Below are 24,886 nucleotides of genomic sequence, written 5' to 3'. Positions count from 1 at the left end.
GCCACTTTCTGGACCTTTATGACTGGAATGTCCACTCATTGTAGTTTGATAAAGGGTTGGAGCATCTCAACAGCACTGGTTCTACTTTTTTATCTATTTATGTTTCATAATGCACAAAATGTTTTCAGTTTGTGACAGGTCTGGACAGCAGGCAGACCAATTCAAGGTTCTTTTACTATGCTTTTTTAAAGGAATGCTTTGTGTCTTAAGCATTATCTTGTTGAAAGATATAAGATATTTGTAGTCGAGGCCGTAGCGCAGATTTGAGTCCTGGCCTGCCGCCTTACTGCAACGTCTCCCCCTCTCTCTCTACCTGTTTCCTGTCTACCTACTTTCTAAATAAAAGCCACTAGTGCCACAAAAACTTTTTAAAAAAAGAAAGAAATACATTTATGTATTGCACTAAATCGTGTATATCCTCTTCAGTATTGACAATGATTCCTTTTTAGATGTGCCAAGTCTAGAAGAACGAATGCAACCATCTAATGCAAGATCTAATGCATAACATGACAAGTGGTACTGCTCTTCTTCAGTCTCTTTAAATTGAATATCCCCCGTATGGAAGATAGCAAATCCATCCATGATTATTATTCCAAGAAAGATCATCATCCACAGAAAAAAACATCTGTGCAGATTTAAACTTTTCTCTTTCTTTATAGACTGAAGGAGTACTTTAAATAACACAATCATCTTGCTTGCTCTGAAAAGATGACATCTGACTCATATACTGATTATTCTTCCTCCGAAGGGAGTTTTGATTAGATGATTAGAAATTCATCCTGGTTCTACTGAAGGGGTACCAGTTGCAGTAGCATCTCACTGAGGTATAAAACATAAAACATTTTAGTTATACAGCTTCTGCAAGAAATGCTAGTCTCATCTAGGTGTAATGTTGCAGCTACAATGCAAGGCAAACAGTCTGGGCTCACCACTGTTGAAGGATGTTCATTTAATTCCTTTACTTCTTAAAACTTCTTAACTTTATTCAACATACCTCAAATTCTTAATAAGTCGGCTGTAATTAATGACAAGTTGATTAGTTAGGGTATCCAGACATTGAAAAGAAATTGCTCATGAGTAAAATACTATGGAATTATCCCAAATAATGAGAATTAATGCTTGACTGAAGATCCCTTTCATCCAGCCATCTACAGTCCACTCCTTTTTAGCCCACTGGAACCTGTTTCCATCTGTTTAGGTGTTAATGATTGTCTTTGGCTCATATACTGTATCTTACAGTGGTTTCATCTTTGGCTCATAATGTTAATACAGCACAAATACAGTTTTAACAAAACAGAATAACAAAAACTGTCCTGCATTTTGTATGGCTCCCATAGGATGGTGTTTCCTCACCTGGCCTATCGGTGCTCAGCCATACTCCATTTTTATCACAAGGGCGGGGGTGGGGGGTTGCCTGGGGTGTATGCATCTGTATAGTATGCTGTGTGTGTGTGTGTGTGTGTGTGTGTGTGTGTGTGTGTGTGTGTGTGTGTGTGTGTGTGTGTGTGTGTGTGTGTGTGTGTGTGTGTGTGTGTGTGTGTGTGTGTGTGTGTGTGTGTATGAATGAGGGTACGGGGAGTGGGGGGGGGTCAAAGGGGATTGTTTCTTTTCTCTTTTTAATGTAAAGCACTTTGTGTTGCATTTTATCTGCATGAAAGGTGCTATATAAATAAATAAAGTTGAAGTTTAAGTTTGATAAGTAACCCTTTCAACTAAAAGGCTCACCGTATAAAGGGGCACAGTGGTGCTAGAGGACTCACAGCGAGAAGGTCCTGGGTTCAACTCCCACCGGAGGACGCTGTGGGCACTGAATGCGTGTAAAGTTCCCCCATGCACCCTGGGTGTTCCCTCGGGTAGCTAATCTGTGAGCTACCCTCACAAAAACATGCAGCAGTCTGCACACTGCCCCCTCTGGCCTGCCAGGGTGCACTGAGTGAAAAAAATTGGGATAAAAAAAAAAGAAAAAGAAAAAGAAAAGCCCGTCATATATTATACTGTGGTGCCGAAGAACGGGAGTCGGAGGCGGAGTATGAATGTTGAAAGCCGGCGCGAGCCGTTTATTAACATCAGCCATTCAAACCACAACAACACAGAACGGGAAGCGTAACGTCCGTCACTGCGCCCTATCCGGGCGGAACCACATTAACCCGCAGAGGGTTCCTAAGTGAATTATGTAACCCACTACACCAGCCCCCCCAGAATTCACCCATAGTCAAAATCCCCCCGCCGCGGGGGAACGACAGCCCGACCCCTACGGGTGCGAAAAACCGGGGTCGAGGGGGGCGGGGTCGAAGGTGCGGCCGCACCAACCGCAGAGCCGGGGGGCCGACGCGCCAACAGCGGCGCGGGCCTCTCAACCGGGGGCAGGGACGAGGGCCCAGGGGGCCGGCCCCTACGAGGGGCTTGTGCCAACTCCAATGGCCGGGAAATGTCCACGTGGGCCGGCTTAACCCTATCCACAGAGACAGTCTCAGGCCTACCGCCCATGTCCACAACCAAGCTCTTAACCCCGTGCTGCAGGACCCTAAACGGCCCGTCGTAGGGAGGGCGCAGGGGGCCGCGGTGGGCATCATGGCGAACGAACACGAAATCCGTCGAGCGCAGACTGGTGGGCACCTTGAAGGTGGGGGAGCCGTGCTGTGATGTAGGGATGGGCGTGAACGCCCCAGCGGCCTCCAGCAGGGCGGCGCGCTGCGTGGCTGGCGACCAGGGGGCAGTGGCGCTCGGGATGAAATCCCCCGGAACCCGCAGGGTCTGCCCGTAGACCAACTCAGCAGAAGAGGACTGCAGGTCTTCCTTGGGGGCGCACCTCAGGCCCAGGAGGACCCATGGGAGTTTATCCACCCAGTTGCCATCCGTTAAGCTCGCGCGGAGGGCTGCCTTCATCGAACGGTGGAACCTCTCCACCAGGCCGTTCGCCTGGGGGTGGTAGGCCGTGGTGCGGTGTAGTTTGACCCCCAAACCGTCCGCGACCGCGTTCCATAGCTCCGCAGTAAACTGCGGGCCGCGGTCCGAGGAGAGGTCGGAAGGGGTCCCGAAACGCGCAACCCACGTCCCGATGAATGCCCGGGCCACGTCGGAAGAGGTTGTCGAGGCGAGGGGAATGGCCTCGGGCCAGCGCGTCGTTCTGTCGACCACCGTGAGGAGATAGGTGAAGCCCTGCGAAGGGGGCAGCGGACCAACCAGGTCGACGTGAACGTGGTCGAACCTCCGCTCCGGAACAGTGAAGGTTTCAAAGGGGGCCCTGGTGTGACGGTGCACCTTAGCCCGCTGGCAGGCCACACACGCGTCGACCCACGCCCTCACGTCCTTCTTCAGCCCCTGCCACACGAACTTCTGAGAAACCAACCTAACGGTCGGCTTTCTGCCAGGGTGGGAGAGATTGTGCACCGCCTCAAACACGCCCCGCCTCCAGTCAGCAGGAACCAGCGGTCGAGGCTGGCCAGTAGAGAGGTCACACCACAGTCTGACACCCGAGTCACCGACCGCGACCTCCTCCAGGCGCAACCCGGTGTCGGAGGCCCTGAGGGCCTGGATCCCGCGGTCCGAGGCCTGGTCCGCGCCCATGCCGGCGTAGTCGACACCCAACTGGACCGCCCCTACAACCGCCCTGGAGAGGCAGTCCGCGACCACGTTGTCCTTACCGGCGACGTGTCGGACGTCGGTGGTGTACTCCGATATAAACGCCAACTGGCGCTGCTGGCGGGCAGACCACGGTTCAGCCACTTTAGACATGGAGAACGTGAGGGGTTTGTGGTCCACGAAAGCCGTAAAATCCCGACCCTCCAGGAGGAAACGGAAGTGGCGGATTGCCAGGAAGAGGGCCAGGAGTTCCCTGTCGAACGCACTGTATTTGCGCTCTCTGGGGGTCAACTGGCGGCTGAAAAAGGCGAGCGGCTGCCAGGCGCCGCCGACCCACTGCTCATGCACTGCGCCGACGGCGTAATCCGACGCGTCGGTCGTGACTGCCACCGGAGCCCCAGGTGCCGGGTGAGCCAGCAGAGCCGCCTGGCTCAGGGCAGCCTTGGTGGCCTCGAACGCGGCCTCCCTCTCGGCCGTCCAGTCGACGGCCTGGTTGGCAGACTTGCCTTTGAGAGCCTCGTACAGCAGGCGCATGGTGTGGGCTGCCCGGCGGATGAACCGGTGATAGAATGTCACCATCCCGAGAAATTCTCGGAGCGCCCCAGCGGTATCCGGGCGGGGAAAAGCAGCAACGGCCTCCACCTTCGACGGAAGGGGGGCGGCCCCGTCCTTGTTGATGAGGTGCCCAAGGAAGTGGATTGAGGGCAACCCGAACTGGCACTTAGCCGGGTTCACGATGAGGCCGTGCTCGCTGAGCCGTGTGAAGAGGCCCCGGAGGTGCGCCAGGTGCTCCCCCTCCGAGGAGCTGGCGACGAGAATGTCGTCCAGGTAGACGAAAACGTAAGGCATGTCCCTGAGCGCCGAGTCCATCAGCCGTTGGAAGGACTGAGCCGCATTCTTAAGTCCAAACGGCATGCGCAGAAACTCGAATAAGCCAAACGGCGTGACTACGGCCGTCTTAGGGACGTCAGCGGGACGCACGGGGACCTGGTGGTAACCACGCACCAGGTCCACCTTAGAAAAAATCAGCTTACCCGCCAGGTGCACGGAGAAGTCCTGGATGTGCGGGACTGGGTAGCGATCGGGAGTAGTGGCGTCATTCAAACGGCGGTAATCGCCGCACGGCCGCCACCCACCCCCTGGCTTGGGGGCGATGTGGAGCGGCGACGCCCACGGGCTGTCCGAACGCCGAACGATGCCAAGGCGCTCCATGTTGGCGAACTCAGACCTGGCGACCTCGAGCCTCTCGGGGTTGAGCCGCCGGGCCCTAGCATGGACCGGGGGGCCCTCGGTCACGATGTGGTGCTCCACACCATGTTTGGTCGTGGCCGCAGAGAAGGTGGGTTCAGTCAGGCTGGGAAACTCACCGAGGAGGATCTGGTAGTTGTCCCCCTCCGAGAGCGAGCCGGAGAGCCCACTGCAGGTCGCCTCCCCAGAAACACACGCGATCGTGGAGAAGGTCAGCGCGTCAACAAGGCGGCCGTTCTTGACGTCCACCAGCAAACCGTGCGCGCACAAAAAATCAGCGCCGACGAGGGGGAAAGAGATGTCAGCAGTGACAAAGTCCCACGTGAATCGCTGACCCCCAAAACACAAGTCCACGGTCCTCGTGCCGTAGGAGCGGATAGGGGTGTTGTCTGCAGACGTCAGTGGCGGCCCCTGGGAACCACCGGCGGTGTCGTCCGCCGTAGCCGGCAGCACACTCCTCTGTGCGCCGGTGTCGCAGAGGAACTTGAGTCCAGAGATGGCGTCTCGGACAAACAACAGCCGGTTCGTCGTGCCTGCGCTCACGGCTGCTACTGAGCGCAGGCTCTGGCGTTTCCCGCCGCGTAGGTACAGGGGGGACGGCACTTGCTCGCCTTAGCGCCAAAGCGTGCATGGTAATAGCACATACCAGAGCCGGCGCCGCCGTCAGCAGCAGTGAGTCCCTTCTTGGTCGGCGTGTCGCCACCCGCAGGTGTATAGCTGCGTGTCAGGGCCAGCACCTCCGGGGTGCAACGCTGAGCAGCCAGGAAAAAACGATCAGCCTCGTCGGCCAGGGCGCGGGGCTCCGTAATAACAGTGTTGGCCAGAGCTGTCTGAACGCGAGGAGGCATGTGGCGGAGGAACAGCTCAACAAAAAGAAAGTTGGGCTCCTCTGCACCCAGCAGGTTCAACATCACCTCCATCAGCTCGGAAGGTTTGCTGTCCCCAAGTCCCTGGATTGCAAACAGCCGTCTGGCCCGTTCTGCCCGCGACAGCTCAAAAGTCTTGAGGAGGTAAGCTTTAAAAGCCTCATATTTATTCCGGGCTGGAGGGGTGGTGATGAAACTCACCGACCTGGTCGCTGTGGAACTCCCCAGCGCCGAGACAACGTGGTAATAGCGCGCATCGTCGTCTGTGACGTTGCGGAGCGCGAACTGCGCCTCGGTCTGGGCGAACCATGCCGCCGCTGATGTCTCCCAAAACTCCGGCAACTTCAGAAAAGTAGCGTTGTTTGCCATGTTCGGTTCAGTCTCTGAGTCTTCAGCGAGACTGACGTCGGGGTCACCAGTGTGGTGCCGAAGAACGGGAGTCGGAGGCGGAGTATGAATGTTGAAAGCCGGCGCGAGCCGTTTATTAACATCAGCCATTCAAACCACAACAACACAGAACGGGAAGCGTAACGTCCATCACTGCGCCCTATCCGGGCGGAACCACATTAACCCGCAGAGGGTTCCTAAGTGAATTATGTAACCCACTACAATACATGTTATACAATTTATTATACAACATCCCAAGCTGTTGCTCTGATGAATTCTCATCACTCATAGAGTCTCAGAGTAATCAACCACCGTGCAATAATAATGATAACAATAATAATAACACAATCATAGCTGTGACAATGCACCTTTCAATAATAATGTCTACCTCATAGGCTACTGCTGCACCTTTCACTTAAAAAAAAAAAATTAGTGTGGGTGAAAAAATATTCATTCAAAGAGTCAAATTCCATGTCTTGTCTGATCTGACCTGGCCAAATAAACATGGTTCTGATTCTTATGTTCAGTTCAGTATTTAAACACAAATATTACCTGTGAACTAATTGGCTTCGTAGTAATTCAATAAAATTGATGATCTGTGAAGTGAAAAAGCAAAGATGTTTCCGCCCGGTTTCGAACCGGGGACCTTTCGCGTGTGAGGCGAACGTGATAACCACTACACTACGGAAACTGTATGAGCAGCGGCGTACTATTAGCCACATACGGGACCTGTGACTAATATTCCTGTGGTTATCGTACTATGACTGTATCGTTTCTTTCGGAAAAAGTTATTTAAGAAATCTAAAAATGAAAAACATCTTAAGCCTCCAAGAAAAACATATTTTCCCACCTCAGGCATAAAATACTAAAATACCTATTTAATTGAGACCCAAGAGTCCCGTTACGGACGTATTTTTTATCTTCGAGCCTGATGGTTACAGCAGTAAAATGTCTTTTTTTTATGAAACTTACTATTACAAACATGTTATCTAATCATTATTTTTATTTCCATATTCTTCATCTTAAAATATGAATTTGACACATAAAGTGCCTCAAAGAATATAAACCCCTTTCAAATTGACCAAAATATCTTACATTCATCTGCTCAATTTATGAAATAAAAGGATTATTCCCAATTATGTGTGAACCATTTAACTCCTTTTGGAGAATTTTAAAAGAAAATTACCCCATTGTTTCTGAAGATCTATTGGTTTTGCTTTATAAAGCTTTTTTTTTTCTTCCACACACACACACACACACACACACACACACACGCACACACACACAAATCTATACAGGGGTTATTTATGATCTCACACACACACACACACACACACACACACACACACACACACACACACACACACACACACACACACACACACACACACACACACACACACACACACACACACACACACACACACACATCTATATGTAACAGAGTTGGAAAATGCACTTTAATAATTTTTGTTTTCAAATCGTATTTTGGGATTTTATCTATCATGTATTCATTTTGTTGAATATTTGTGAATTTTCTCAATTATTAATTTTATTTTATCGTTATTTTTATTTGTGCCTCCTGAGGAAACGACCTTTTTGGCTGTCACCTCTTTCTGTACCTCCTGGGGTTCCGTAGGTCATTGTCAATTACCAACTGTTTCTTGAATGTGCCCCTCCAGATAAAACACATCCTCAGACCAAGTCTGGATTTTTCGTTTCTGATATAAGGTCTACAATTCCACGCAGAACATGAATGAGGCATCTGCGTGTCTCATATCCATAGTGCTAACTACTAGGGTCTAACAATCTTCCCAGTTTTGTGGAAGAAGTCTCCAGTAATAAACACCAGTACAAGAACGCCATCTGGTGGATTTACAAACCACATAGAGCCACAAAACTGGCTTTTGACCACATCTGTCTCAACACCTCAAGTAAATACAGCCTTTCAATCCTCTGTCAGCTGAACAGCCTCCTATTTCACTGTAGGTTGATTATAATCAACTTTTCAAGCAGATTGCGAAGGACCCATCACTTCCGTTTTTTTTTTTTTCAGATGAGGGACTTTGTGCGAAAAGGTCACCATTCTTTTCCCGAATTCCCCCTAGAGACACCCTTAGATGCTCTTCTGACCACAAGGTTAAATCGTAGAGGCTTCATCTCAAGGATCTATGACACCCTAACCAATATAAATCCTCAGCCCACCATCAACATTAGAACTCTCTCTTCGTACACCTCTCTCTGATGAGTTGTGGAAAGCCGTTTTAGAGCAAGTACACTCATCCTCTTCATGTTCCAGATCTGGCCTCATACAGTTTAAAATGTTTCATCGTATCCACTGTACCAAAGTCAAACTGGCCTAGATTTACCCACATATTGATCCTACATGTGATTGGTGCAAGCTTGCTCCGGCTACTTTAATACACATGTTTTGGACATGTCCCACTCTCCACACATTCTGGCTTGCAATATTTAACTCCTTGAACGATGTTTTCAATACGATCACATCCTCTGATAGCTGTATTTGGAGTAAAACCTGAGGACTGTCACTGGCCATTAAACATGTATAATGTGGTGGCCACATTATACAAACTATTGAACTGGAAGAGTTTAAAACCTCCCTCACATATCAGGTGGATTAGAGACATTATGCAATGCAATACAATGCAAATTATGTTTAAAGCAAAAAATAAAACACTACCACAGTGTGCAGAAGTTTTTCATAGCGTCTGAGAGTAAATATGAGTTAAGAGATGGATGCAGATTTTTGTTACCAAAAGCGATAAAAGAAGTTAAAAGAAGATGGATTTCTTTTAAAGGGGTCCAGCTGTGGAATAGTGTTGGTCTCAAACTTAAGCAATGTACTTCCTTTGTTATGTTCAAATCATTATGTGCATTTATATTTGGGAGTTATGGCTGTAATTGAAAAAAGGGGAAAAGAGATATGTATGTGTATGTATATGCATCTATATGTGTACATGTATGTGTGCAAGTGTATGTACAGTATATGTATATATTATATGTTTGGTTTTTTTTTTCTTCACACTTGACAACATGTATTGTGTAGCTTAAGTTGTATAGTAGGCGGACATTAATAAGCTCTGCTTCTGCCTGAGCCTTTTTCAGTCAAATTGTAAAATGTGTCTCTTCCTTGTTGCCTTGAAAGGTATATGACTGAAATAAACTTAAACTAAACTAAATATTATGTTTCATCTCAAGTTGGAGAAGATCAAATTCCCTCTGAGGGGTGATAAGGACAAATTTAAAAAGGTTTGGTTGCCTTTTCTTATATATTTTGACAATCTCACTACTGTCACAAACGGGGACCCCTCCTGATCAGACCCTGGTACAGCCCAGTTCTCTCACTTCTCTGCAATCATAGGACCAGAGTACCTACATCTGCATTCCAGGTAGTGACTCTGACCATTAGGGTTGCCAACTCCCTGAAAAATAAATAAGGGGCACCTTCACCCTTCCTGCCGTGGTGAATTTTTTTAGCCCCTTTTTTTGTGAGTGAAACGATTCAACTGTTTGACTCGAACCTGAATTGAATTAGATGCATATCTTTGAATGCCATGAACACATGGAAAACACATTATCCAGCAATTGACTTTAATACAAAATAACGAAATTAACTGAATAAAATAAGTATCTTTCCTAAACAGAAACCTTTCCTGCTTAACTTAAATACATTTATAAATTTATATAAAACAATAGAAAGAAAGCAGAACATCCATTCTGTAATAGTGCACATTTTTAGTGCAATAACAAACTTGTAAACATATTTTGCCTCAAAGGCCATGACTGTAGGCTACAGTTGTAGTAAAACAGAAAAAAATAACATATGAACTTAACAGCTCAATGCCATTTTCCATTTGCATTTTAGGACTATTTTTTGACTCTCACAGTAATACCGGACAAAGTGCGTCCCTTTTCAGCTCAAATACGGGACGCAGACTTTAGTTTAGAAATATGGGACGATTCTGTTTTTCTTATTTATTTTTTTTCTTCCTTGTCTGCACACATATTAATGATTGATACCATGACGGTAGAAACCAAAAGCATATATAAGTGCATTATTACTATAATTAATATATATACATATATATACGCATACATATGCGTACACATACATAAATATACACATACAAACCCAGTGATTCTTTTTTTTTTTTTTTTTTTTTTGGGGGGGGGGGAGACGACATCCACTGCCAATCCAGGAAGCAGGAACACACGGAAACACACGTCAAGCACTGGAAATCTGCAACAAAAAACCACAAACAAAACACGAAACCGGCACGGAGCCATCCAAAACAATAACAGCAATCGACCTAAATCTTGAGATCTGATCGCAGTCTGAGCTAAGCTATCGCTACCGCTACCTAACCCCAAAAACTAGAGAGCCAGCATGTAGGTGAACGAGCCAGTGTGTATGTGTGTGTGTGTATATATGTATATGATCATGCGTGTGACGATTCTGTTTTTCAAGGGACGGTTGGCAACCCTACCTGACGATAGCTCTTATATGTTGGTACTATTATTTTTTTCTTCTCTTTTTCTTTCCTTCTTAATTCAGTTATTTACTCATTGAACTATTTATTGTTGTCATTCTCTGTATTATATCTTCCCCTTATTTACTTTGTTGCTTTATGATTTGAAGAACGTATTGTGTACTTTCTTATTTTTCTAATTCCTATTTCCTTTAGAGGATCTGGGAACATGGGGTGGTGAGGGTGGGGGCGGCGGGGATTTAACATGTGAAGTTTTCTAATATGTGACTTGTACACAATGTTTTGAACAAAAATAAACAGATTTAAAAAAAAAAATTTAAAAAAAGTTGAATTGTTAACATAGTGCTCAATATAATTGAGTGGATTGCTCCCGAATAACACGAGGGTCAGATAAGATCATTCACTTTGCTCGGTTCCAGCTATCAGTCTGCGGTTGAAATGTCAATGACACGATCAGCATCTTCGTCCAGGTAGCAGTTGGGTCCATGCCGTAACCATAGCAACATCCTTCCACATCAGGCTACCAGCACAGAAAAACTCAAATATGACAAAGAACTGTGACCAAAGCCCTCAATTTATTTCAGTAATCAATGGCTGCAATATTACAAAGTTGTTGAAGAGCAGAATCAAAGGAAGAACATTTCTACTTACAAAAAAAAAGAGACTAACATATGTTTTTAAAAAAAATTGTGAATTTAAAAGAAAGCTTCACAGAAGATGCAACTGTTTGTCTTCTGTCCCTCGGTCGTGTTGTCCGTCTACAGCAAGCCCTGGCGCTTCAGATCCTCGTAGGTCTTCTTGTTGACCACATTTCCACTCGAGTCCTCGTACTCCTCCTGAAAAAGCCCACAAGCCAACAGTTGAACAGAGGAATTTAGAGAGCGTTTCATTGTCTATAGGTTGATCTGGATGTTGACTTGCCTCGGTGTCTGGCTGCCACCGCTCCGATGCCTTCTGGGACTTTAGCTTCCCCCACACTGGAGTTAAACACAAACAGCTTCTTAAAACACACCCCAAAATCCAATCATCATTAACTAGATTGATAAAATGCTGGAGGCAGGACTTACAAGAGACGGCATCTTCAATCTGTGTCACGTTTGCAAAATGAGCTGTGTTGGGGATACCTAGACAACGCATGCCGTGAGCGTGCCGCCATTCCTTCAAAAATGAAACAAAATATATTTTATTTTAACGTTAAGTAACACTCTGCTACAGTGAGATCACCACGAACACAGACACGTACTGCAAAGTGCCTCTGGAAGGCTTTGGGTCCTCTGTACGTGTAGTTTCCACAAATCTCACAGTTGTAGTTGATGTTCAGACCATGGAGCTTATAGAGCCAGTACGGGATCGGCTGGAAGGAATTAAAAAACAAGTCAGCAAATGCATAGACATTGGTCAAATTAGAAAGATTACATGTGTGCAGCCGGTACAGCGAATGCTTCTAATCCAATAACGAGAGAACGCCACTGCTCTCAGTCCAGCTCAGAGTTCAAAAGCACAAACATCTTTTCCTAAAGATCCCGTTTTCAGGACGCGGTGAACTGCTTCCTGGACTGCAGTCCTTCAGTCTAGAGGGCTGCATGGGGATGGGGACCCAACGCAAATCTGGCGGGAGCGGGCGATTTGAACTTTGCTGCGGGCGGCTAAAAAAAACACTGCGGGATCGGGATGTAGTCTAGCAACAAGATGGAAATCAATGACGTGGAAAAGAACCTCAAACAAGGTCTTTACAAAACAAAAGACAAAGCAAGTCAGAAACTGAGTTTAGTGTCTGTGGAGCATCTTGGAAGAGAGATGCAGGGATTGGGACGCAGTCGGTCAGCAACATTCTCTTCCTCCACAGCAATGTAATGGTCAAGTGATTCATTTGTTAAATTAATTTGTTTCATTCGTTAACTTTGTTTATTTTATGTTCGTGTTATTTGAGCCGCTCACAGCTACTCTCGTTGCTAAAACCTCAATCACATAATTGATGCAGCGTGAAAGGCGAAATAGCTTCTGCGTTGATGACCATGATGGATTTGCATCTAACTTTCGGTCAGGTGACCTATGAACTGTCAATTATCCATCAAGCTCCACAATTATCATGTTAACATTAAATCAAGATAAATTTATCTGGGAGAAGTCTCTTGTGAGACGGGAGAAGACACTAAATCAATGTATCTCAATGTATTCCTATCAGGAATTCTCAGAGTGTTGCGGGAGCAGGTGGGAGTGGGATGAAGAAAACAGTTGTGCGCAGGCCCCGTGGACATTAATTGTTTCATCATTAACAGCTGTATCCATCTTGCTAATCAATAATAGTCATTCACATGTTGGTGACATTAATATGAAGTTTTCAAAATCAGGTTGGGTATAATCCAAAACTGCTGAAAGAGTCACATGATGTTGTCCGACCACATAAGTTAGAGGAGGTTGCTGCGCCTGCACTGGATGGAGCAGCATGTCTGATCTTTGCTCTGCACACATCAGGAGGGAACTGGCTAATGTTTAGCCTCTGTTAGCACGCTCACCGCAGGGGCTGTTTTAAACGTTGGATTAAGTTTGTTTTGAGTGTTGTTCTTTTACGATATATTTTCACATTAAAAGGTTGTACAAACTGCTTTCGTTGCCATTCTGAAATAATACGGTAAAAAGTTTAACAAACTTCTCATTATGTAGTTATGATAGAAAAATATATGAATTCCTCAGTATTTTAGGTTTATGTGCTTCCTGTCTGGGGAAAACTGGTGGCAAGAAGCCACAGGTCTTCAAGTATTTCACTCAGTGCAAATGAGTCTGACTTGTACGGAAGAGTATTAGGACCAGGCAGGAGAAAAAATATTTGAGAGGGGAAGATTTTTTTGTTTATTGCGCACTTTTGTGAATAAAATCAAAATTTCAAGAATAAATTTGAAATACATTGACTTTTTTTCTCAAAGTGCATAATGAAAAAAAAAAAAATCTTCCTCCTCTAAAATATTTTTATTTTTCTCCTGCCTGGCCCTAATATTCTTCTGTAGACTGGTGGTTAGTGTTACTTCACTGGTTTTTAAAAGGTCCTTCTGAAGGATCACATTTTCTATGTTGAAAATTGGTCAATAGTGGATTTAAAGCAGCAGCAGCGACACATAAGTGTTACTAGATTGAGTTGGAGCTGGAGTCCCCCCCCCCCCCCAGCTGAAACAGCGTGCCAGCCTCACCTTTCCATCCCAGCCCAGCGGGAGGTTCTTGGGGTTGTAAATTATCTCATTGTCTTCATCTTCGCTCTCGCTCTCACTGAGCTGCTCTTCCTCCTCCTCCTCACGCTCCTCTCCTGTCCGGGCCTGCTTCCTCTGCACGTTCTCATGAGTCAGCTGCCTCTGCTCCTAAAAACAGCCAGAAGAACCCGGAGCTGTCAGAGCTGAGCCTCACAGTGACACACAGCAATTCTGCCGGCAGCGCTGACACGGCGCTCTACACTCACCCCCAGGATCTCCACGTATTCATACACTTGAGATTCCAGGAAGCCGATTTCTTTGTTGCGTTCAGTGTCTCTGGAGGAGAGATGGAGTCAAACATGTTGTGAATTATATAACGAGGGCTATCTTTGGGCTCGATCCGCACTAGAGTGGGATTTCTTTTCCTGCCACCTACTTCTTGGGGCCTTTGGCTTTGGGATTCTTGGCAAACAGAGACGGGTCCAGGGATTCCAGGGACTTTCCTTTGGTGCTGAAGAGTCTCTGAGCTCTCTCCTCCAGAGTCCTGTCCACACAGACGCAGCAACAGCATCAACAGCTGGCCCGACCAAACACACACTGAACTTTTAAATCAGATAAGTGAGATAAGCACATTATTTCTGCAAAAACATAACACGCCATGCTCTGTTAATGCTAGACTCCAACTGTTCCAGTACAAGGTTGTTCATAGATTATACTTCTCCGAGACAAAACTGTATAGAATTTTTCCAAATGTTTCTCCACTTTGTAATAGGTGCAACACGACGGAAGGTTCTCCAGCCCATCTTTTTGGGCCGATGCAGAAGAGGGATGCAGACTCACTGAGGTGGAAGGACACCGAGGTAAAGGAAAATGCCCTGGAGACTTTACAGTTCATTCAGAGGTTTGTCGGTGTAGACAAGCCACGATCTGACTTTTCCCATCAGAATTTATCTGGCTTCCACTGATACCGAACTCAGTTCAGCAAAGCTACTTCTCTTTGCTTAGATACCAAATGAAATACAGAAAAATAAATCTGATTGACTGAGAGCTCTGAAATGTGAAGACGCCCCGACCAAAGGACGATGGAAACAGAATAATGCAGTGGAAAAGCTCATCGCTGGCAGCACAGGCTGAACAAATACTGGACTGGGAGGAAAAGTCAAGCAGAAACAATGGTGTGACGGTGTTTGTCCTGCGCTCTCACCCCCCACACTTCAGTCCCAGCGCCATCAGAGCAGACTTCAGCCTGTCCAGACCCAGAGAGGCCAGCTCCTGTGTGACGACGAGAGAGGAACACACGGGTCAAGTGGGATACGACCAAACGGGATAAGGATGAGCCCTGAATACGTTTGTCCTTTTACCTCCCAGGAGGAGAAGGCAGAGAGATCCAAGTGAGCTCCGGCGTGGGTCAAGGCGCTGCTCGTCTCTTTCTATAGACAGATCAACACAACACAAACGTCAGGAGAACCCTGGCTGACGAACCAGGGACCATGGGCACATGTTAGTCCCTCCAGAACTCACCGGCCAGCCGGGAAAGTTCCCATTATCCCATTTCTTCTCAAAGTCAGACAGCACTTTGCCATAGAGGTCGTTCTGGTCCAGCAGAGGTTTGACTCTGTCTGTGTAGTCCTGCAGGTACTCCAGCAGCATCTCCAAGTACCTGCACAGCCACAGCCACATGCACAGCATTTACATCCACACTTCGGAATATAAATATAACAATAATAGGGCTGTTCGATTTTGCCCAAAAATAAAATCTCGATTTTTTTCTCTCAAAATCCGATTTTCGATTACGATTATTTTGTGAATTGACAAAAGACAAAGAAATGATTTCAAATATGCTGTTTTTTTATTGAACATTTGCCCCATTGGGCTTTAAGTGCAAACTTTGCTCTTATTAAACCAAAAATGAATGAATAAAGTGCAAAACTCTGTAAAATAAGTTGAAAAAAAGTTTTAAAAAATATAATAAAATATAAAGTTTTATCTCTGAAAAAAAATAAATCAGCACTTGCAAACATACAGTAAGTTATATTTCCAATTAAATAAAACAAGACATTTTTTAATTAAACTAAACTGGGTCTTTGCATGCTAAATAATAATGCAACCCATGAAGGAGGTACAGGTGTGTAATGTCAGTCATTACAACGCCCCCTCCTACACTAAAGAGCCTCTCCGATGGGGCACTTGTCGCAGGTATTGAGAGGTATTTCCATCAATCATTAATATGTGTGCAGACAAGGTAAAAAAAAAAAAAAAAAAAAAGTGAAAAATCGATTTTACGATTTTCACGTTTTAACATCGTTCTAATTACATAATCGCGATTACGATTTAAAATCGATTAATCGACCAGCCCTAAACAGTAATATACCTGACAATTGTTTCAAATGCAATGAGGTTCAGGGAACATTTGTGCACTGTGTCTGTATTTGTGACAAAAAAAATAAAAATCTGGAGGAAGGTAATTAATAAAACCATGCTTATCCTGTATGAATATTCCACTGGACCCTATGTTGTTATTGCTGCATCTATATCCAGCAGATCTCAATTTGAAACCCCAAGAACAAATGTATTGATTTTGCTGTATTGCAGGCAAAAAGGATTATTGCTTTTAATTGGAAGAAAACGGATGCACCTACAATCGGTGCTTGGATCAAAGTTATGGCACAATGTATGTCAATGGAGAGAATAACATATATATTAAAAAACAAACTCGGGGAAACGAGGAAATCTACCTAAATATCAAAGTAGTGGTGAACCTCGGAATGGGAAGGGTCTTGGAGGGAGCAAAAGTGTAATTTTTGTTTATCTTTAATTTGCTAGAGGTATCGTTGGACTGTACTACAATATTGTTGTATGTTATTTTTAGTGATGCACCGAAATGAAAATTTGTGGCCGAAACCGAAACCGAAAATAATAATAAACACTTGCCAATTTTTTCACCATTGCATAAATCAAATAAATTTGATTTAGGCATGCTTTTCAAAGAAAAAAATCTTTTACAAAATTACAAAGGTAGAAAATATTTATTGAACATAAAAAACTGAACATTTTTTAATTTCCCAGCATTATGTTGTTTTGGTTCCACCTCCTGGTGAATGTCAGGTAAAATTCTTATGTGGTTACTTTTTGGTTGGCAAACGATTTATGTTTGTGGTGCGCAATCGTTACGGGAGCGGCCAGTCTATTTCCTTAAATTACAACGCCGTTATTAATTGTTCGTTTTTTTCCCCACTTATTCCACCGAACGTGTTTTTTTGCCATTTTCAGCCGAACAATCGGTGCATCACTAGTTATTTTGTACTAATTTTGGATCTTATAAATAGAGAGATGTAAAGAGAGAATGGATGTGGGTTGGTCGCACCAAATAATGGAGTCCAAAGTGTTTGAAAGTGTGATTTAGAGCTGCTGTGCTGCTCTGAGTTTGCTCTTCATAAGAGGCCTCTGCTGATGTGAACAATGTCCGACGAGAACAACAAAATACAGCAACAAACCCCCGACATCAAGAGCAGCGGACCCTTTACAGAGCAGTGAGAAGCCATCTTTACATCATGTTTACACTTTCAAACTCAGGTTCTAGGTTTTCAGCTGACGTGGGATCAACCAGATGGACCTACTTTTTGTATTCAGCATTTTTCCTGTCCTTGGGGATGTCAAAAAGCTGGTCAAAGGAGGACAGGTACGTGATATAGTCCAGTTTCTGCAAAAACAAGGAGGGTACTTAGAAACATGGCTCCCGCTCATTTATGAGGAGGAATTAAATGGATTTCAATCAATCTTAACCTCAGCTCCTTTCAAGTTGATGTACTTCAGGTAGCAGTCGTGCAGGTCCAGGTAGCGGCCATATCCCTCCTCGTCAGTGAAGTCCACCATGTCTAAGAGAGAAACAGACCAGGGTCATGCAGGTTTGTGCCGCGCGGTACCCGGATCAAACGGATCTCCCCATCGCATTTATTCTGCTCTCGAGTCCAGCTCCAAGTCGTTTGACTTTGAGTGTTGCCCAATACCAACTCCCACTCCGATACTTTGGCCATCCACAAAAAAGAAGACATTATCTTATTAGTACATTAATTACAGATCAATAATGAGTAGGATGCAGGGCTCCAGACTAACCACTAGGAGCACCAGTGCTCCTTACTGAAAATTTTAGGAGCACCAGCACAAAATTTTGGAGCATTTATATCGACACAAAATATTCATAATTTTGTCTATATTAACTGCATTACTGATAGTTTAGCAATAAACACAAACAATTTACAAAAATAGCAACGTACTGCTTTTTCATTGCATTAGCAATAACACCATAGGGTAGGGTAGGTAGGGGCTTAAAACTTTCCTGTTCAGGAAGGCTTTCCCTGGTCTTCCTTAGATGTTTTTTACTATTTTTATGCTTTTTTTTTTTTTACTTCTCGTCTTTTATGTGTCCTGACTTTCCCTTGTTTATGTAATGCACTTTGAGATTATACATGAAAAGTGCTCTACAAATAAAATGTATTATTATTATTATTATTATTACCAATGAACTGCACACATGCTGTCGTTGCAGTAAGTGGGATTTATTTGAACTCTGTTTTTTTAACAGTTTTATCAGGCCCCTGAATTTTGTGAATGGCAACTCCTCCTTGGCGATATGTACGGAAGCGCATTGCATTCAGTTGAGAAAAAAAAAATCTGCTGTTTTTCTGAATTAACGAGATAATTATTTCAGAATTACAAGAAGTTTTAATAAAGAAAAAAAACTGCTCTGTTTTTCTGAATTAACGAGATAATTATCTGAGAATTCTGAGAAAAGGTTTAATAAAAAAAATACATCTGTTCTGTTTTTCTGAATTAACCAGATACCTCACAACTATCAAGACGCTGTCATTCACTCAGAGCTCGATTTCATGGAAGCAAACATGTTCCGCCTGTCCAGTTTAATCCAGTTTTATTTTGCTTTTGGTTTGAAACATTGGGAGATACTCTTGTCTTTAAGTTATATAGATGGGATTGTTATTAGTTTGTCGACTTTGCGCAGGCACCTCCGGACTTTGTGGTTGTTCAGACGGGAAGCAATTTTTTTTGAAGGGTCCCTTCAATATGAAGAAAGTAACAAGTGAATATGGGGTTTCAGGCAGGGCTGGACTCACTCTGAGCCTCCTCGCTGAGGTTCTCTCTGGCCTTCATCAGCTCCTCAAACTCTGCAGACATGGGGATGGAGATCTAGAGGAGATACAAGACAAGGATTTGCTTGAGAACCTGTTTGGTATGCAGACTATGTGCAGTACAATGTGACCATGAAGAGTTGCTACTATACAGAGAACTGGTTCTGAAAAGACTTCGCAACAACGGGCAAGCGAGTGATTATATACATTCACTGAGAGATTATTATGAAAGTAAAATATATATTTCTCGCTAGAAATGTAATCAAAACGCATTTTTATGCAGAAACTAACTCAAAATATTGATTTTATTCACTAAAAAATAAGAAATGTCTGCCATGTTTTTTTGTTTGATTCAGTCTGAAAATGATGACGTAAAGTATTCTGGGAAATTTTTCTGGCCCTGTGTCACAAAGTCAGCATCTGAAATCCCTCGCTCTGAAGGGCTAGATTCCACTACCCCTCGAAAAGTCCACTACCCCTAGATGCAAAGAGGAATTGGGACACCACTACCCTCACGGGAACGCGCAAAATTTAGGGGTAGGGCTGAAAAGTAGGGGGAGGGGGTGTATTGGGACTGGCCCTAATACTAGTATTAACTTAATGTTGCATAACTACAGTCATATAATTAATGCAACAGCTGAAAAAACATTTTTAATAACACTAACCCAAATCAATATCGGAATCGAATCAAATGTTGATAACCGATTCTGAATCAGATCGATTCTTGACATTTGAATCGATCCCCAGCCCTATCGGATGACACATAAGTATACGCCCATATTTTCAGCAGTATTGGTGAGTATTTCTGATATCAATATCAGACAACTGTGTACAAACTGAAAATGGTCGGACTTCATCAAATACCATCTCAATGCAGCGAGATGCATGTGTTATATGTGAGAAAGCCTCACAACAAACAGAATGAGTCATTTCAACAACACTTCTCACGGCGCGACCCCTAACAGGCTCAGACCAGGGCCTCGTGTAACAGAGATACGTAGAGGGAGGATACCCAAAATACAGCAAAGCAAACTCAGCTGGAAACTTGGATGGTGAAAACAGTTCATTTTTCTTGACACCTTCACATATTTACATCTCGTCTATAAATTTGAGCACAGTATTGATAAATGTTGACAGAGATGAGCAGCACTGTATCAACACTGGTAATGGAACAAAGTTTTAACAATAGTAATCACTATAAACGGTAAGGTTAAATACCTCGTTGGGGTGCTTTCTGTGGAACTCCTTTATCTGTTTCAGTCTGTTATAGAACTCTGCAAACTCGTTTGGTCCTGAGATGGCAGCAAGTTCATCCCTCCTCATGCTGACGAGGTGAAAAAACAAGAGATGCTTTAAGGACATCATAAACTAGGACATTTGTCTCTTCAAAACCACCACACACTAAAAGATGACCAGGGTCAACTGGGTATCAGGTTTCTCCTGACACTCTTAGGTAAAATCTGGATCGTCTTGACGGTCTACAGATGAACCCATCACATTCTTTTGTGCTGTCAGGTGTGTTAGGAGCAAAAGAATCTGACAGGATGAACATTGGAGCTGCACCAATTTCAACATGTTTATCCAAGATGTTGAATATTTACAATCACAAATCTTCGGGATTTAAAAGAACAGGTCAAATGTTCACATGTGTGGATTGTTGTGTGGAATGCCAACAACATCCAATAAGACAGAGAGAATATCTTCCCCACAAAAAGAGAAATGAGATTCCACTGAATGTGCTAATCATGTGATACGTGAAACCAATTTCACTCTCCTTCGACTTGCAACGTAAAGTCCCTAATCATATTGTCTCGGAGACTTCATCTAAACTTTCTCTGTTTTTTTTTTATCTTTGGGAATTGTCTGACCAAAAAAATCTTTAAGCTCTATTAAGTCATTTCACAGTTGTAAGTCAGTCACGTAACACTCCAAACAATGAACATATATGAATAAACATGATAAATCTGTGCTTTTTCGTCATTATGTTTGTGTTTGTCTCCCATTTTGAGAATCTTTTAGTGTGGGCCAACCTTAAAAAAAAACAAACAAACATGGAAACATGGGAATTTTTCAAAAGGCATATTTTGTGGAAAATAACAGACACAATGTAATGTATTTAATCAAACACACTTTCAAAAATGACCCCAATCTGGACAAATATCAATCCAACACCTGGATAAGTGAGGGTAACTTTACTTACATTGTAAGTTCAAACAATAAAAATCAACACATACCCATCTTTGTCTTCGTAGGAATCTCTGAGGTTTCCACTCACTTCCATATACCTCTGTCAAAACAAACATGGACCGTCAGACCAAGACATACTCAGTGTTTTATTAAGACTTTTTTTTTCTTACAACAGGACTGAGTCCATCCATCCATCCATCATCTATACCCGCTTTATCCCTTTGCAGGGTCACGGGGGTCTGCTGGAGTCTATCCCAGCTAATTACAGGTGAGAGGCAGGGGTTACACCCTGGACAGGTCCATCGCAGGGCCACATACATACACACAACCAGACAGACATACTCACACTTACACCTACGGGCAATTTAGAATCATCAATTAACCTACTGGGCATGTTTTTGGACTGTGGGAGGAAGCCAGCGTACCCCGAGGGAACCAGGCAAGCCCGGGGAGTCGAACCGGGAACCTTCTTGCTGTGAGGCAACAGTGCTAACCACTAAGCTGCCACAGGACTGAGTCTTCACATGTAAATATAAAATGAGACAACTGGTTGCAGAGTCTGGATGCTGATGATAATATTGTGATTTTGGGCCAAAACCAAGTGCCAGTAAAAGGGTTTTCTTTTAATTGGTAGAGTTAATAAATAAAAACAACTATAGCAACTTCATAAAGTCATAATGTAAATGTAACAAAGCGCAGCTCTGCTGGGGAGAGATATGCCCCTCTCTGTAATATATATATATATGTATGTATAAAAAAAAATCCACCTAAATGCATGCTTTTTCCAAAGACCTTGTTTTTTCTTAATTTTGTTCTTTCTCAATATTAATTTAGAGACTGCAACAAATGTCCATACCAGGAAAAGCTGTTACTGCTGATGTTTAGACTTATCTGTGCATCGGAACTTTGTCGAGCAAGAAACAAAAACCTGCCCAGTACGAATAAAATACTGAGTTATATCAACATTCAGCATTAATAAATGTGATATGTTCTGCTTTTTTCCGGCCACGTCAACCTGCCCTTCATATGCAACAGCCCGGTAATTCAATATTACTGACAACAGATTTGACGCTAAAATAAACCGCGTGCCCAAACTCTTTCCAACAACTTGCTCTTCAAACTCTATAATCAAATCGATTTCCAACCTGTCTGTTGTATGATATCCATTTCAGCTTCACCATTTGCAAATATTCATTGTTTCGCTGGTTGATCAAATGCCAGTGAAGAAAAAGTGAGGTTTGTCCGGCACTGGGACGTTAACACTGACTCTGGAAATGCTCATTAACCAGCCTGGTTAGTGCAAAGACACTTATGGTTTGTTTATACTTCACTTCACTTTATTAATTTGTCCCTTGAAGGGCGATTAGGTTTGCAGCAGATATAAACATTCAGCACACATTCATCATACAGCTACGTTCAGAAATAAAAACATACATGATGCAAGCAGAGAAAAACTACATCAGATGCACCAAGCTCATAGCCCACAGAACACAAGGAGGGAGAAACAATAAAAAGGGAGACTACCTATCAGCATAAATAGTTTTAAATACATTTCAACAACACAGGTGGCAGCATGGACCGAGTTCTCAACCACAGAGCCACAATTACCTCCTCTTCTCTGCAGAGAGGCACAAAGGAAAATGTGTATCTATTTTTTGTAGCTGGCGGAACAGTTATGCGAAGGCCAGAGGGAAGAAGCTTATATTCTTGGTTAAGAGGGTGAGTATCGTCCCTGCGAATGGATTTTGCTTTCTTAAGCACCTGAGAATTTCGTCCAGACTGCTGAACTTCACCCCAGCAACTTTAGAAGCAACACGCACAATTCTCCCCAGGGAGTTTTTCTCCTTGCTGGCAAGATTTCCATACCAACAAATGATACAAAACGAAATAACAGATTCAATAAAAGCACTATAAACATTTTCATCAGGGTTTTGAGCACCTGGAATTTAGCGAGCTTCCTCAGACACAAGAGGCGTTGTTGACCTTTTTTGCAAAGCGTATCACAGTTCACATCAAATTTGAGCATATTATCAATTATAGTGCCGAGATATTTGTAACTGGTCACTAGTTCAACTGGCTGGTTGTGAACAGAGGTGTCAAGTAACAAAGTACAAATACTTTGTTACCTTACTTACCGTAAGTAAAAATTTTGGTTATCTATACTTCACTGGAGTAATTATTTTTCAGACGACTTTTTACTTTTACTCCTTACATTTTTACGCAATTACCTGTACTTTTTACTCCTTACATTTAAAAAACAGCCTCGTTACTCATACGCATTACTTATATCATTTCGGCCTTTAAAAAAATAACTATCCAGTTAAATTGCTCCATCCGGATAGAGTGAATTTGGTTGTGGTTGTTTCAGATGTTCTTGTCCAGTTTTGTTCTTACATCCGTTCCCTCAGATTCCTGCAGCTAAACTTGGATGTACATTCCAATAAAGGTTAGGATAAATGATAACATGCCTCTGAAGTTTGACTTTTTGCACCATTACAATACTTATAGGCAACTAGTCATCATATCTCCTGCTCTCTGAAACACATGTTAATGCTCAATAGTACACATATATGGTTCTTAATATATTTGCATTATACTAAGATGCATTCATTTTCAATGGCTTTTGTCCTTAATGGCTTTTTTCCCCCTTACATTACTTTTACTTTTATACTTTAAGTAGTTTTGAAACCAGTACTTTTATACTTTTGCTTGAGTTGATACTATTTTTAAGTATTTTTAAACTCTAGTATCTATACTTCTACCTGAGTAATGAATGTGAATACTTTTGACACCTCTGGTTGTAAAGAACACTACAATGAGGAACTGGGGATTTACGTCTAAAATCAAGGCAAACCTCTTTTTTTTAGAAACGTTATTTATACTTTTTACATTATTTATATTATCTGTTTGCATCGTCTTGCACTGGAGAGGTGATGCTGCTTTTATTCTCACTGTACCCATGTATAATGACAATAAAAGTATCCTATTCTATTAATTTGAAAGAAGGCTTCATCACACCAAGATATAAAACCTATAGGAAACCAACCCGCTAAATCTAACTTTTGCAACATTTATTCAATTCATTTGTTCAACGAAGGAATGACAAGTCAGTCCGACACATGGGTTTGTATACTTACATCCAACATAGCTCTTATTCGGTGGTCCGAATTAATCTGTTCCCGCAGCTGAATAACAGGTCAAGAAAAAAAAAGAATATTAAGCAAAGATTAGGTGATTTTGTAAGAAGATGAGCGATGGCTTCGTGCTAACGCTAGCCTTACCGTGGACTTCTTGTGTAACATCTCTTTTGTTTTAGCATCCATTAGCCTCTCCTTTTCTTCATGATAACGGCGCTGTTGTTCTAAAATTGTCTCCATGGTATAAAATGTTCCTTACGTTTATTAAAGACCGGCTTTTTTCTTAATTTTGATAGTGTAAACTCAAAGCGCCAACGCTACGTTTGTTTTCAATGGCGCATGCTCGGGATCCGGCGTGCGTCACTATGAATGGTAAAGAAACATCTACCACAGAAACGTTCCGCTTCTAGTACATGCAGGAAACTACAGGGAAATATAATTGAAAATGATACATGAAAATGATATGTACAAATATTTATTATGCTGTATGTGTATGTATGTATGTATGATATGATGGTTGTATGTTCTTGTATACGCTCAAAAAAACATTATTTATATCTGGCTAGCGGTCGCCCTTCAGCAAAAGTACGAGCAAGATGAGAACAACTCTGTTGCTACATTAGGGTTCCGTTGATCTTTAAA

At 43.3% G+C, this 24,886-nt stretch overlaps 1 protein-coding gene and 1 non-coding gene across 2 annotated transcripts; both read right to left on the bottom strand.

Moving 5' to 3' along the window:
- Window positions 1–6,701: 6,701 nt before the first annotated feature.
- trnav-cac (transfer RNA valine (anticodon CAC)) lies at window positions 6,702–6,774 on the bottom strand. The gene has a single exon. It is a non-coding gene; the product is annotated as a tRNA-Val (tRNA).
- A 4,376-nt stretch (window positions 6,775–11,150) lies between these two features.
- Window positions 11,151–24,621, bottom strand: sf3a3 (splicing factor 3a, subunit 3). The gene is made up of 17 exons (XM_061742104.1): window positions 24,389–24,621; window positions 24,245–24,292; window positions 21,155–21,207; window positions 20,139–20,244; window positions 18,906–18,978; window positions 17,560–17,651; window positions 17,394–17,476; window positions 15,298–15,436; window positions 15,138–15,206; window positions 14,981–15,048; window positions 14,213–14,320; window positions 14,043–14,112; window positions 13,780–13,944; window positions 11,838–11,948; window positions 11,662–11,752; window positions 11,516–11,571; window positions 11,151–11,430 (listed from the first exon to the last, which is right to left on the bottom strand). The coding sequence occupies exons 1-17, from the start codon at window positions 24,482–24,484 to the stop codon at window positions 11,353–11,355; spliced, it is 1,506 nt and encodes a 501-aa protein (XP_061598088.1). The 5' UTR covers window positions 24,485–24,621; the 3' UTR covers window positions 11,151–11,352.
- Window positions 24,622–24,886: the final 265 nt, after the last annotated feature.

This window comes from Cololabis saira, chromosome 15, assembly GCF_033807715.1.
Source record: "Cololabis saira isolate AMF1-May2022 chromosome 15, fColSai1.1, whole genome shotgun sequence".
In the NCBI taxonomy this organism is placed as follows: domain Eukaryota; kingdom Metazoa; phylum Chordata; class Actinopteri; order Beloniformes; family Belonidae; genus Cololabis; species Cololabis saira.
The sequence above is the reverse complement of the archived record's forward strand: the minus strand, read 5'-3'. Positions and strand labels throughout refer to the sequence as shown.

What these genes read in the sequence shown, in the direction of transcription:
- sf3a3 (XM_061742104.1), bottom strand. Translation starts at nt 24,484, where the DNA reads ATGGAGACAATTTTAGAACAACAGCGCCGTTATCATGAAGAAAAGGAG. An exon ending in CTGCCTTCTCCTCCTGGGAG is followed by an intron (nt 15,049 to 15,137) that starts GTAAAAGGACAA and finishes GTCGTCACACAG; the next exon opens with GAGCTGGCCTCTCTGGGTCT. An exon ending in CTGGGACTGAAGTGTGGGGG is followed by an intron (nt 14,321 to 14,980) that starts GTGAGAGCGCAG and finishes CTGTGTGGACAG; the next exon opens with GACTCTGGAGGAGAGAGCTC.